The sequence below is a fragment of the Lepidochelys olivacea genome (assembly GCF_965140295.1).
Source record: "Lepidochelys olivacea isolate rLepOli2 genome assembly, chromosome: 27".
Taxonomy (NCBI): domain Eukaryota; kingdom Metazoa; phylum Chordata; order Testudines; family Cheloniidae; genus Lepidochelys; species Lepidochelys olivacea.
The window spans coordinates 14,320,355-14,334,573 of NC_140437.1; the positions used below are offsets into that span (position 1 = coordinate 14,320,355).

General features: G+C 46.4%; 1 protein-coding gene across 2 annotated transcripts in view; it reads right to left on the reverse strand.

Annotated features, from left to right (window-relative positions):
• Nucleotides 1-11,284, reverse strand: part of KPNB1 (karyopherin subunit beta 1) — a gene marked incomplete at its 3' end in the record, with an annotated part of 35,051 nt that extends 23,767 nt beyond the window's left edge. Inside the window, exons 1-5 of one of the 2 annotated variants that reach the window (XM_084616063.1) lie at nucleotides 11,088-11,283; nucleotides 10,647-10,705; nucleotides 7,368-7,550; nucleotides 2,547-2,747; nucleotides 108-260 (exon numbers count right to left, since the gene is read on the reverse strand). In XM_084616063.1, coding sequence (XP_084472189.1) covers nucleotides 108-260; nucleotides 2,547-2,747; nucleotides 7,368-7,550; nucleotides 10,647-10,705; nucleotides 11,088-11,127 — 636 coding nt within the window. In that variant the 5' untranslated portion in view covers nucleotides 11,128-11,283. Of the gene's footprint in view, nucleotides 1-107; nucleotides 261-2,546; nucleotides 2,748-7,367; nucleotides 7,551-10,646; nucleotides 10,706-11,087 lie in introns of both variants that reach the window. The other variant, XM_084616062.1, reaches the window with a different exon arrangement.
• Nucleotides 11,285-14,219: the final 2,935 nt, after the last annotated feature.

A 14,219-nucleotide genomic window follows, 5' to 3' on the forward strand; every position in this document is an offset into this window, starting at 1 on the left:
GAATTACGCATCAAGCAAAATTCAGCGTGGTGCACGATTTCTCATCACAGACCATGGATTCACTCCTTGCCTTTTGCACCCAGAATTCCGTTGCTTCCTTTACTCACCTCTTTGTCAAAGTTTGCTTTGGTGAATTCCAAAGAGTTTAAGAGTGCATTAGTAGCTGCTAGCTTCACATTGTTACTGGGCTCTTCCTTTCGCATCCCTTGGATAATGGCTGTGAGAATTTCATTGGATTTGTCCTGAAGCTGCTCTGGGTCCTGAAACAAGGAATAAATAGTGGCGAAGTTCTGATGGCTAGCAGCTTGCTTCTCTGCTTTTCAGGTGCCTGCTCCCCTATGCATCAAGCCCCCCCACCCCAGTACGGTTTGGCAGTGAATTCTACAGCCAGAGGAAATTCAAGTCCTTTAAGGCCATAAGGCCTTTTGTTCACTAGAAACGCCAGGAGTCAAATATGAGCAACTTAACACCTCACTGTGACTCCGAGGCAGTGCACCCTTAACAAAGAGAGCACAGTCTGCTGCACCTGAACAGCATATGCATTCCAGAGTTTGAATCGCTAGTGCCAAATATTAAAAATAAATATTAAATATTACCACTGTGCTTCAAGTCAGCAAGCCTCAGACTGCCTCATTCAGCTATGTTATAGTGAGGTCAAACAACTGCCAATTTCCACTCTATTACCGTTTGAGCAGAGAGGCATGTATCAGTGGTCACTAATAGGCCCACGTTTGGTATACTGCCAGTGGATCATGCAAGGATGGACAGCTATAACCAAAAGAGGTAGTAGAGGTTAATCATTCAGGGTTGGAGGGACTAAATGATGAATACAGAACACCATCACTTACACCACAGGAAAAAATGAGTACCTGGAATGCAAGATCCCAAGGGTCCCTAAACTATTGTGTTAGGATTTATCAATATCACATTGAGGCACAATACAAAACAGTGTAGAAGGGACTCCTGTTAGGAAAAATTCTGTTCAGCAATCCAGGACAATCAAAAAATCCACTATGGATTAGTGAAGCTTAATTACTTGCTGTCTTCCAGACAACGGCTGACATGCACTTAGAAATCCTGGGTGTATTTGTAACTGACAATGGTTGACCTGAAGCCCCGCTATTCTAGTAGTAGTGATTGCAACTTTGAATCACCTCCTCATTTTACGTATCTCAGTATCCGTATTTTCCCTCCCAAGCCTGTTTACTTGCCCCAGAACTTATTACTGAAAAAATTTTTAGTTTTCAATTCAAATCAGTCAGGCAGCAACTCAAACCCTTCAGACACTCAGTGCAGCAAGAGGCACACTTATCTTTTCAGGTCGCTTTCAAAATCTGTTTTTCCTCTGGTCTCTCCTCCTGCCTTATTTTTGTTGGTTTCTTCCACTCCCTGTCCTCACTGACACTTCTGATACTGTTTCTTCACTTTACCCTATGAGGCTTCCCTCACTGCCTGCTCCCTGTCTCTCTCCTCTTCAAGGAGGGGACCCGCCTTCTGCAGTCATTACACGTTCTTCAGACCTCTCCGTCTACCACGGAAGCTTCCCAAACTTTGATTCCAATATTCCATCCTTTCTCCTGTAAAAGGGACACCACCTAAAATATCCCACTTGCTGCATGAATAGCAGTAGAAGGGGAAAACATGTTTATCCTATTACACACTGACTGACAAGATGTTTGACCATAGACTGAAAAGTGAAAGCGGACCTCCTGCTTTCCTTGTGAAAGCCATCACGCAGAAAATTTGCCTGACTAGAGCACTGCTTTTATAAACTTCTCTGGCTCTGATGAACTAGATGCACTGCACTTTACACTTCAGAAGGAGCACATCTGTACTCTTTCCAAAGTGTAATAAGGGGCAAAACAACCATTCAATGGCATTTACACAGAAACAGGCAGGAAGCCAGTTTTTGTTTTCAGCCTTAGGTCAGAACACAGGGTTTTTAAGTGCAGTTCAGATCAGCCACTTGTCCTATATACACAACACAGTTTGATACTAAAAACAAGTTGTTCACAAAAATTGTGACCGCTGTTTTCTTAAGGTCCTTGGCAGGAAGGTGCTGTACAGAGCAAAATATTTTGGTCAATATATAGAAGATACCTAGCCCATGATATAATGAAATAATTTAGACTTTCGAGTCCCCAGAGACAACCTCAGTAAGCATTTACCACTTAGTTGTAATAATTTTACTCATCAGGACATTTAACTGGGTTCTGAAAATGGCACCCATCTCCACAGGCTGAACACCATGCACACTCCATGATTAAATCTGCACTTTAGTAAAGATGACCTGGATTTATGTCGTGAAACCAGGTCAATTCTTCCTTCAGATGCCACTCTGTACTTTGGTCTCATCCGTGGGTTTTGTGGGGAATCATTCTGCTGCCTAACTCTTAGTATAGACATCCTCAACCTGCAGGCAACAAAACAGCCTATACGGGTTTGTTGCAGTTGACTGCAAATAACTGTCTAGAGAAAACAAGTTTAGAAGGGAGAAAGGGTGAGAAAAGACACTGCATACCATATATTCAAGAGAACGCACTTACAATATCCTGACAGATGTAACCAATCGCCTCCAACGTTGACTCTTTCATGTGTTCAGTGCTATGCTGATTTGTAACGTTAGCTACCAGCTGAGGAATGAGTTCAGGCCACTGGTTCATGGGAATCTCGGCACAAGCAATGCCAGCCACACACTGTGAGGCTGAGCTGGGCCTGTATGTTTCCGTACCCAATGTCTGCAACACCTGTGGAGAAAACATCAGCAATTTAGTCAGATATTTCCAAATCAATTTCATAGTCTACACTTTGATTATTTGATATCAGAGACCCAACATAAGAAGATTGGAATCAAAGATCTCTACTTTAAGGGAAGGGAAGGGAGGGAGAGAGTACAGCAAATTTAACTAGCATGAGTTAGCTGATCAATTTTATTTTTACCCACAAACATGGATTAAAACAGGTAGATTTTCTGTCTCTCTCTCTCTACAAACAAGCATATAACCCCAGCATCTGAAATGAGTTTGCCCTTATATTAACAAGGTAGTTGTTTATCCCCTCCAGGCAGCAGGATTTGTCTGCATGATTCCATACATTTCGCAAAGGCACCCTTCATTTTCTGTGAAGAGTGCCCATATGCAATGAAACAGGAAGGGAACAATTCCCCTTTTTCTTCTATAAGATTATAAATCAGAAAAATCATCAGCAAAAGAAAGCTTTTCAACTTAAGAGAAGAATTACATTAATTTGAAGCAATTTGGACCCCATTTCTTGATACACTTGACAAAGAATGCTGAGATAGCTCAAACAACGCTAAACTTCCATTCTACCTGACCTCTCGGCTTTTTCCGCTCCAACTTCCCACCCCTCCACCCTCTCCTTCCTTGTTTTGCCTGTGTATGTAAGTTTTTTTAAATTGTTACTCCCCCCCGCCCTAACATGTTATGCCTGTGTAATATTGTCCGATTCTCTATCGCCTGGTCTTGCAGCTTTGATGAGTTGTAAAGCTGAATAACTGCATTGGATATCCTGGGAAATGGGCAGCATTTGGTAAACATATATATGCTGGGAGTCATTTACCTCTGTATTATGAAAACGAATAAAAATTAATCACAAAAAAATTGGATAAATGGCATTCCAAATCAAAAATATAACTGGACAGCTTATGAGAAGATTATTTTTGAGTGGGGGTGAATAATATTTTAAATTTCTGTTACAGTTGAATCTCTAAGTCAAACTGTCCCAATAGGAAGCACTGAACTGCTTCTGGCTGACTAGTATGGCACAAATTATTGTGACCTTTCTGCTTATTCTAACTGGTTGACTTGCTGAACAGTCCTTCTAGTCTTTGTTCAGCAGCGAAGACATTTTGTACTCTCCACTTCAACAAATAACTTCCATTTTTTTAAAAAAAAATTCTACTAATTGCAGGCACTCAGCCTTGGATACTTAGATCTTCCATTTATCCATACAATAGGTACAGCAATGTTGGTGGTATTGCAAGGTTCTCCCAAGCAACCTACCACTATTGTCTTAGTTGACCTTTAGGAATAGGGGAAAAGCTTCCATGGCCATTCAATCTTTGGTATTCACAATACCAGCTGGAGCCAAATGCGACTGATACACCAACTCATTTCACATTAGGCTACTGATAATCAGACAGTAGCAATTGGTCAACACATTCCTGTCACAGTTTAGGTCAACTGCACCCCCCCTGTGATCCAGCAAATGCATCCACTATTAGGTTTTTGGCTCCCAGCCATCATCTCGCTTGGATGGAGAGGCATCTTTCTCCATCCTGATCAGTGTTCTTCCATGCTGTACAGTCCCCAGTCTAAACTGAGAATTTCCCAGCAAACCAATCTGCCTTAATTGGTCAGCATCTGCACGTTGCTTTCACTCCAAAGGCTTTGTAATTGCCCAGTTTTAAGTTACCACAGTGCCCTCTCTAAGCAAGTACATTTATTCTTAAAGTGAAAGCATTACAGAGAAAATACATTAAAAACAGTAAAAACCCACACATACGCTAATAAGCTTACCAGAAATGACCCCACCCCCGCCGCCCCAACTCCAACAAGGGTCTGGCAGGCAATCAGCCCTTTAAATCCTATTAAGGGTTTACCAGCTTTTAGCCCAGAACAAGCATATTCATAACTCAATCTTTTTTTATATACAGCTTGGGTCTTTGATCTTTAGAGACCATGAACATGTTATCAGTCAGATAATGGTTCTTTTCAGGGTGTAGCTTCAAAAGGTTGGGTCTGGAGGTGGGAACTTGCATTCACCCCTTCCCCACCCAATCCCGGTGTCTCCTAGGAAACCTATTTAATTTTGTTTGTCCCCAAGTTCCTTCTTATCTGGCATATTGTTTAAAATAATACTTTGACACTTCTCCGGTTTTACATTGGCCAAGTCTCCTCCCCAGATAAGTTACATATAATCTCACAATAATATATACACTTTTCATTCATAATACAATGGACTCCAAAGCTATTTAAGTTTAGTTCAATAAGATCTCCCAAAGATATCACAGGAAATTGCCCTGTCACAACTCCCACTTAACTTCTAAACAGGAAAAAGGGTAGTGCAAATAAGAATATTCTCCAAGTTTTTAAGAAAGAGCTAGTCATCAGGAATCTTAACTCAAAAAGTTCTCTCAGTAGATCACTTGCACCAGATGATCCAATGACAATAAGTAAACGATTATTACTTTAATTCTTTGGAGGGACAGTATTAAAAGCAAATGAAACTGATGAGTTTCCTTCAATATACTACAACACTGCAGCTCCTAAACTAGGGATCTGTTATTTTGTAACTATACTATTACCAGAAACAAAAGCTACTAAATTTCCTGACACACATTTGACAACTGAAGTCAAAAACATCAAAACAGCATTACCCCCTTCCCCTCCCATTGAAAGTAATAACTGAAAAAAGTTAAATTATCACACAATATCTAATCATCCAACCTTACTCTGGAGAACACTACGTAAGTGTTAAACATTCAAAGACACCAATTATCCGAGACAAATGATTATGCAGAATGGGTAGTCCATTTGCATCCAGAATGTACCCACTATAAAGTTCTGCATAGATCCAAGTGCACATACATCTTCAAAAGTCAAAAAGATAACCAGCACAAAGGACACTCTGGCTGACAGCAAATGACCCATTGTCATTAAAGAATATAGCAGTTATTTGTTGGAAAGTCATTATTGCCAGGCCAGCATTATGTCTCTTCATGCTAACCACTTGCTAGCACAGCTAAAATCTCTTGCCATCTCCTCTGACAAAGGTCATAGCTTTTAGCTTGACAAATCACAAAGACACTCCACATCTTTACAAAACTTAGCGGTAGCTTTCAGCACCTGGAATTTAGGTAACTATTTTAACTGTATTCTGTAAACACCCACAGTGTGCTAGGCCCAGCGTACACACAGAAAGACTGTCCCTGTCTCAGAGACTTCACAATGGAAGCTACAATTAACACGGTTAAAAAAAAAATTGAAGAAATTGTTCAAGTATGAAGAATAAAAATCAAATCCCAATGCATCTGTAAATTACTAGTGATGAAAACTATATCCTCCAAAAAGTCTGGAATCACAGTTCACCATTCAGAAATCTTTCTATCTGGCTATTCATGTGCTTCTGAAGAATGCTTTAACACAATACAAAAGCAGTCTCAGTTTTTGCCCCAAAACCTCACCTATAACTTTTCCTTCAAGCACCATGCTCCAACAGCAAATCCCACCTTTTTTTCCATGGTAAGGAAGAGAAAAACTAGTAGCAGAACAGAGGTGGAAAAACCTACCCTCTAACGTTATCTTAATGGGTGCTGGACATATTATTCTTCCCTAAGCACTATCCTACATTGCTTATTTAAGCATCAGAAGTAGACATTTGCCACATATTTTACACATCCGGCAACGACGAGATTGGGAAGAGTACTTACCAGGCTGCAAAGACTGGAGAGGAATAACTAAAGCAGAGGTTCCCCAACTTTTCTTATGGAAATACCCTGTTCCAGATCTACCAGATGCCCACATACCCCCACCATTCTCATCACTGATGCATTGTGTGTTCTTCCTAACACCACCTGTTCTTTAGCCATTTGCCCATATTTTACTGTTACATACAGAGATAGTTACAGTGGACATATACAACTGGGGAAAAACCCCAAAACAACCCTGACTAAATTCCGAGCTCAGTTAGACTGGACAGTTGCTGGGCAACTGAACCTGTGGTGTATGGTGTTTGGAGTTGAGTGCTCTGTACGTCAGTGTCTCTGTGTTCTCATTGGTCTATCTTGAAATAAATTAACTACCGTATTTTATAACGCAAATTCCCCCAGAGTTTTAAAGCTTCATCTATGCAGCCTATTATGAAAATGCAATAAATAAAATCCACCATTACACAGTCTCTCCCACGAACCCCCCAGAGAGGTCTCATGTACCCCCCCCAGGGGTACACATATCACAGTTTGAGAACCCCTGAACTAAAGCAACACAGCCCTAGACCTCGGATTACGAGAAATTAAAAAACCCCACAGTGCTGTGTTCTACCCCAGAGATAGCTGCATTACAGAGTTGGTGAACTTGTTCCCTCTCCTATCCTTTAGCTACCTCTCAGATGTGTTCTGCAATTTAATGCTTGTGAAACAGCTCCTCAGATTAAAGGTGCTAAAGCAACATAAAGTATTAAGTACAAATGAGGTTCATTGTTCCATAATGGTAAGAAAAGTAACAATTTTTCTAACAGTGAGAAATAAGTCAAATGTTCGTTACTCAGCCATATTGTGGGAAAAGTGATAAGCTGTTTGGAAGTGAATGGACAAAAATGGAATTCACTGAAGTACAGAAGTTACTTACATAGTTCTTGACTTCCCTGCGAGCATTGGCATCGATTGCAAGCCATCTCTGTTGGTACTGGGCCTTGATATCTGGGTCCTTAGACGTCAAAGAGTTCTTGATCTGTAAACCAGCTGCAACTCTGGCAACCTGGCTGTTCCCTGGATTTGCCAGCACTCTGGACAGTTCCACAAGGAAAGTGGGCTGGGTCAGGAGAAGAAAACTTGTTTATCAATGGATACAAACACATAATCTGCTCTTAATCTGAATCCGATCCATTAGGTTTTTCTAACTAAAGAGAATTAAATTTTTACCCAACCAAACAAGAGCAAAACTCTTTGGACAATTTGGAAAGTATCTGACCAATAGCATACTGCTGCTACCATACAATGACTGTATTTTATACCAAGATTACGAACGTTAAGATTCTAATTAGAACTACCGGAAAGCAATCTAACTAGATGTGACTTTGTTGGATTTTTTTCAGACTACTTGAGACACTCAGATACCTTTCACAATCCTATTGTCTGTTTAAAGTAGGCCTTTAAATAAAGCACTCAGGTCCTATTCCAAGGCCTATATCACCCAGGACTGTCTGTGTTCTTAAAACTAAGATGAATTTAAATGTCACATCGAATAAAAAAATATTTCTTTTTTCCAAGGGGAGCACCAAGCCAGTTTCCTTTTGGAATTTTTTTAATGCTTTTAAAAGCTCAAATCAGGTGCTTTATATACAGTAAAATATTTCTGTAAGAGTAAGTTTATTACACAATTTCTCTAATGTCAAAGATATCATTTTTGCAGGGCTATTTAACGTATGTTTATCAATACCTGCATTTGTACTGTTTGGTTTTGGTAACAAGTGAAAAAGTCTTTAGGATTTGGACTACTCGCAATTTGACAGCTTGACACGTGATACGTTTCTGCTTTGTGTGGTATGGAGAAAGAGCTCCATTAGTGCGACTCTTGTGCGAAGACTGACCAAAGCCTTGTCTCCACTAAAAATTGTGTATGTGTTTTTCGGTGCAGCTGCACTGGTTTCAATATCAATTCATACCAAAGTGATTCAGACATGGTGGAATCAAGCCTTTCTGAAATGGTTTTCTCTACTTTATACTAGCATTTAACCAATCTTTTAAATTGGTGCAACTGCACTCATAGTTAATACAAACAAAATTTCTAGTGGAAACCAGGGCCTAAGAAAGACTACCTAAAAGTAGCTATGCAGCCATTTTTAAGCAGGTAGTGAGGACAGAGGAACGTGTGTTCTTCATGGTCCAAAATATCCCCTAAAAAAGTTAAATAAGCTATCAAAGAATCTGTTTTAACACCCAAACTGCAGAGTTTGTAAACAAATATATAGTTTAAAACCACCATTTTAAGCTAAATCAGTCTTGCAAAAATATCCTGAAAAATGCAATGCCCAAGGCAAGAAATCTACTTGTTCACCTTTTACCATAATGAAAAAGCTACGTTTACTTATCCATCAAAAATGTATTAATATTTGAGACACAAAATTTTGCAAGCCTGGATTAAATTAAAAATGGGGGAAGCTTTCAGGAAAGGAATGTTTTTGGGATAGAAAGTGAAAGTGTTGCAAGGACACATCCCTTGAGGGGAAACAGTGGGCTCAACTCCCCAAATGCCATATATCTGATGAAGACTATGCCAGGAAAATCCACTAAAGGTAAGAGTAGCCAGCAGTCACCAGTTCTTTATTTTCTCTCACCTGCCTCCCTCAAATGGTTAGGTGCTGTTTTTTTTTTTTAAAACTACTGACAATAGCTTTATTCATTCTAGGCCCAAAAATCACAATTCTAATTTAGAATTTCTTATTTAATTTTTCTAGACTGCAAACCCAAACCCAATTGGGGTGTACTCACAGCTTCCACACACAGAAGCATTGCAGGAAGACTCAGCAAGAGCCCCAAAGTAAGGGCAGAAAAAACTCGAGTTTCACTGGAGGGCAATGATTCATTAAACAGTTAGCCAGAGAATTGGAGCTAATGTGAAACGGTAAGCAACTTTGATTACCAGATTTCACAAGCCTTTAACATTAAATTACATACAAATAACCTGCATAGGCTGTCAATTTATGCTGGTGGAGAGGAAAGAATGTATATGCTTGCCAAAAAATTGAACACCCAATTTTTTTTTACCTCCAATCCATCAGACAAGTCAGTGCCAACTAACCTTCACAGCAGCAAAGAGGAATGCAATAATTCACTCATATTTAATCACTCACACAAAGAACCAGAGATTGCCTCCAGGATGAAAGCAGAATAGCAATTCTAAGAATAAGATCCATGCACCCTTATTGTAGAGTAATGGTTGTAATGTTGTGCCTTGATTACACACACAACATACATTAACGGTAGGACATATTTTTAACTTAATCCTCCCTTGATTTTAGTATGTGCATGTGTAGACGATACTAAGAGTTCATAACACACTAATGGCAGTGTGTCATTTGCAGATTTTTGAGTACCCTTTCCCTCTGGAACAAAGTGACCCGGAGCCTTTCGTTTCCCTTAAATGCATTCTAAATCTGCTCTAGCTCCACCCAGGGCAGTGGACCCCAACAGTGTTAACACCTTCATCCCCTACCTCCACCTTATCTGGGCCACAGACAAGTGGGAGGGGACGGGGGGGGGGAGGGGAAGTGAGGGGAGAAGCGCCTAGTTCAGAAGAGAGTGAGGGTCCAATTAAGAGTAAAGGGGGCTAGGATGAAAGGTAAACAGGATCCAAACACTGGAAGAGGAAAGAGGAAAACGAAGGGGCCAAGAATGAGACAATCAGAAGGCCTGGCAAAGGGAAGAAGGAATGTACCGGCCCATGAGAGCAATGGGGGGGAGGGGAGATTGAGAGCAGGCAGAGAAGGGTAAAGGCCCAGCATGGCAGGCACAAGATAAAGGGGGCAGGATGAAGGATCAGGTTCTGCCTGGGGCGGGGGGAACAGAGGGGAAGTGAAGGGCCTACAGGGAGGTGGCTGGGGGTGGGGGGGGGGGGTGTCCCAGCTCCAGGGCCTCTTCCGGGCGCACCCTACGCAGCCCGGTCTCCCCACATGGAGCGCAGGCCCCGTCGCGGCACACGCAGCGCCGCGCAGCCTACCGCCCTCCCCCGCGCCCCGGCTCCGCGCCCCCATTGGCCGGCGCGGCTCCCGGGCGCGTCACCATTGGCCGGCCGCCGCCCCGGCTGGCAGCCGGCAAGTTGGGCTGCGCCCTTGATGGCGGTTCGGCCTGCGCGGGGCAGGGCGGGGCGCTCCCCGCCCGCGGGACCCCGCCGCCCCGCGGCGCTCACCAGGTTCTCGATCGCCGCCTGCTCCAGGAACTTCTGCGCCGCCTCCAGCTCGGAGCGGTCTGCGGGGTGGGGGGGGGAGCCGGAGTCAGTCACTGCCCGAGCCCGCCCCTCCCCCCGCTCCTCTCCCCCCGGCCCGGCGCGGGGCGAACGGGCTCCCCGCGGCCTAGCGCCTCCGCCCGGCCTCCGCCCTCATCCAGCGCCCGGCCTCGGGCCCCCCCTCCCGCTCCCCAAGCCCCGCTGCAGGGCCGGCTTCGCCCCCCGCCGCCAGCCGGGGCAGGCCCCACGCCCGGCCTCGCCCGGAGCCCGCCTCCCAGCCCGGCCTCCCGCCGCCAGGCCCGGCCACCCCCTCAGGTCCGGCCGCGCCCTCCCGGGGCTCGGCGGCGGCCGCCGCCGCCGCCGCCCGGCCGCTCCCCGGGCCCTCCCCCACGTGCTGGCCCCTACCCGGCGAGACCGTCTTCTCCAGGATCGTGATGAGCTCCATGGCGGCGGCGCGTCTCCGGCACGGGGCGGGGTCCCGCTCGCTCGCTCGCGCTCTCGGCTCCTGGTGCGTGGGGGACCCCGGGGCGGGCGGGCGGCGGAGGGAGAAAGGGCCGCGCGGGTGGGGGAGCGCGCGCACCGACTAGGCGGAGCGGGGGGGGAAGGGGCCGGGCAGCCGCGCGGGCGGAGGGATATGGCTGAGCCGGGCCCGCGCCGCGCCGCTGCACAGACTCATTGGCTGGCAGCGCCCCGCACGCCCGGCGCTCATTGGGCCGGCGCCGGCGCCGCCGCACGCGCGGCCATTGGCTGAGCGGGGCTCCGGCGCCGCGCGCCGATTGGCCCGTTTGGCCGGGCTGGGCAAGGGCGGCCCAGAGAAGCGGATGGAGAGGCCGGGGCCGTCAGCAGAAGTTCCCGAGGGGGAGGGGCCATCAGGGCCAGGGGCTAGCGGGGGGCGGAGCCATCCGGGGCTGCTGGGGAGCTGAGGGGGGGCTAGAAGGGGGTGGGGCCTATCAGGGCCATGGGCTAGAGGGGGTGGGGCTTATCAGACCAGGGCCTAGAGGGGGGTGGGGCCATCAGGGGCTCCTGGGGGGGAGGTTAGAGGGGGTGGGGCTTATCAGGGCCAGGGGCTAGAAGGGGTGGGGCCATCAGGGGCCGCTGGGGACCTAAATCGGGGGGGGGGGGATAGGGCCCATCAGGGGCTGCTGGGGGCTAGAGGGGGTGGGGCCATCAGGGGCTCCTCGGGGGTGGGGGGGAGGTTAGAGGGGGTGGGGCTTATCAGGGCCAGGGGCTAGAAGGGGTGGGGCCATCAGGGGCCGCTGGGGACCTAAATCGGGGGGGGGGGGGATAGGGCCCATCAGGGGCTGCTGGGGGCTAGAGGGGGTGGGGCCATCAGGGGCTCCTCGGGGGTGGGGGGGAGGTTAGAGGGGGTGGGGCTTATCAGGGCCAGGGGCTGCTGGGGGGTTAGAGAGGGGTGGGGCCATCAGGGGCTGCTGGGGGCCTAGGTGGGGGTTGGGCCATCAGGGCAAGGGGCTGCTGGGGCTCTAGCGGGGGTGAGGCCATAAAGGAAGCTATATGTGGTTGGGATTACAAGGGACAGGAGCTGGGGCCATATGAAAGGATGTGAAGCGAGCGGGTTCTAGGAGCTGGGGCTGTACGATAGGGGAATGACTGAGGAGGCCCTGTTTTAAATCAGAAGAAATAGCGCTGTGTCTGGAGAGGACTGTGGTTTTAGAAATGTAGGAATTGCTATGGGATCAGATCAATAATACATCTGGGCGAGTGCCAGAGGCTTCAGAGGAAGGGGTAAGAAACTCATAATGGACAATTCTGGAATCCTCTGCCCACGGGGGCAGTTTCTTCCTAAGCAGCTAGTGGTTGGTGCATGCTCTAAAGCAAGAGGATTTCTAGCCCATATGTAATTATTATGCTAATGTAGCTGTGGATACTCTCCTTTTCAATAGGGGCTGCAGCTCAAGGGCCTGGGTCAATAGGAACACTGTCTGTAATGGCTGGTCTATAGCATTAGTCAGCCACTCACTGCTTGGGGTTAAGGAGACGCTGCCATGGGTCGGTTGCCCATCATTGTCCATCATAGTGTTTCTCATACATTCCTCTGCAACATCTGGTAGGTACAGTCCACTCTTGGAGACCTGTTGCTGAACTAAATGGATCACTGGAGATAGTATAGGCTAGTGGGTGGAGCACTGCTGGGATACAGCAGACTGGGGTCTATTCCTGGCTCTGCTATACCTGCCAGGTCTTAGTTTCCCCATATGTAAAATGGGGAGAATAATACTGACCACCTTTGGAAAGTACTTTGAGATGGACTGATGAAAATAACTAGGTGTTAATAATTATTAATTTGTATTGTTGGTATGACCTTTTTCTAGGTTCCTGTAGGAGACTGTGGTTACAGGAGGATGGGTTAGCATTCTGGGAACTGGGCTTGCAGGGGAAGGTGCTGTGCCTATGAGGACTAGAGGGGAAGGACATATTGGGACTCCAGGGAGTATGGGAAATGGACTAAAAGGGTTTGTGGCTAACTTCGTAATAAAGTGCTTCCTAGGGATGATTAAACCCATCATGAAAGGAAGTGCTGGAGTTAATACACATCTCTTTGAAAGCTTTTTGGGGGAGCTGAGGGGTTTTTAGGACATCTTCAGCCCTCCCCTGTTCAGAGGGCATTTGAAACATGGTAGGTATACAATGGAAGACAGAAGATAATGGTGTGAATGCAGCAGATTTCCCTCCAGCATTGTCTGTAGCCAGACCTAACGACTCAGTATAGATAAAGAACACTGGGATAGTGGTGGGATTAGAGATGTTTGCCAGTAGGACACACCACTGTCCCTTGGGGCTGATAGCGATGGCTGGCATGGTGGAAATACAAGTTTTCAAAGGAGCAAGGAATAACTACCTCAGGGGCCCGTACAACATCCTTCTTCCCAGCGGAACACGGTAGGGTAGCTGTGCTTCACATTTTCAACAGGTTTTATAAACATGAATTAATTCACCCTTCACACTCTCCTTATCCCCATATTTGGGGTTGGGGGGTGACTCCTGCAATGGGGACGTGAAGCAACTTTCCTGAGCCCGCATAGGGCGCAGTAGCCTCTCTTGCCCATGTCCACCTGAGCAGCATCCCCCCCCCAGCAGTGTCACTTCCCGTGTCCTCTCGACACCTGTGACAGCATCAGAGGTCACCCAATCTGAGGGGAAGCCCAGACTAACACCTGAGAAGAAACAGGAAAGCTTATAGTTTGCTACCTGGGAGGTAGCCCAGGATCTAACTGAAACGTAATGCTGTAGTCACAGAGCTGAAAGCGCCTTCATCGCTGGACCCTGGGAAGCTAAGGGCTGCCCCCCCCCCCACTACGTGCCACAACCCCAAAGAACCAGAAAATAAACTCCTTGGAGGATCCCATCTTCCAAAAAGGCTTTGGGCTTGACAGAATTTCCAGACTGGTTATCCTAAAAACTGCGATGAAGGCAAGGTTGAAATTAAGGCAGACGTTGACTGTGATCTCATTGGGGCTTCTTTTTGGTCTGTGTTTATACAGCACGTAGCTCACTGGGGTCTTGGTCCTGGACTGGGGC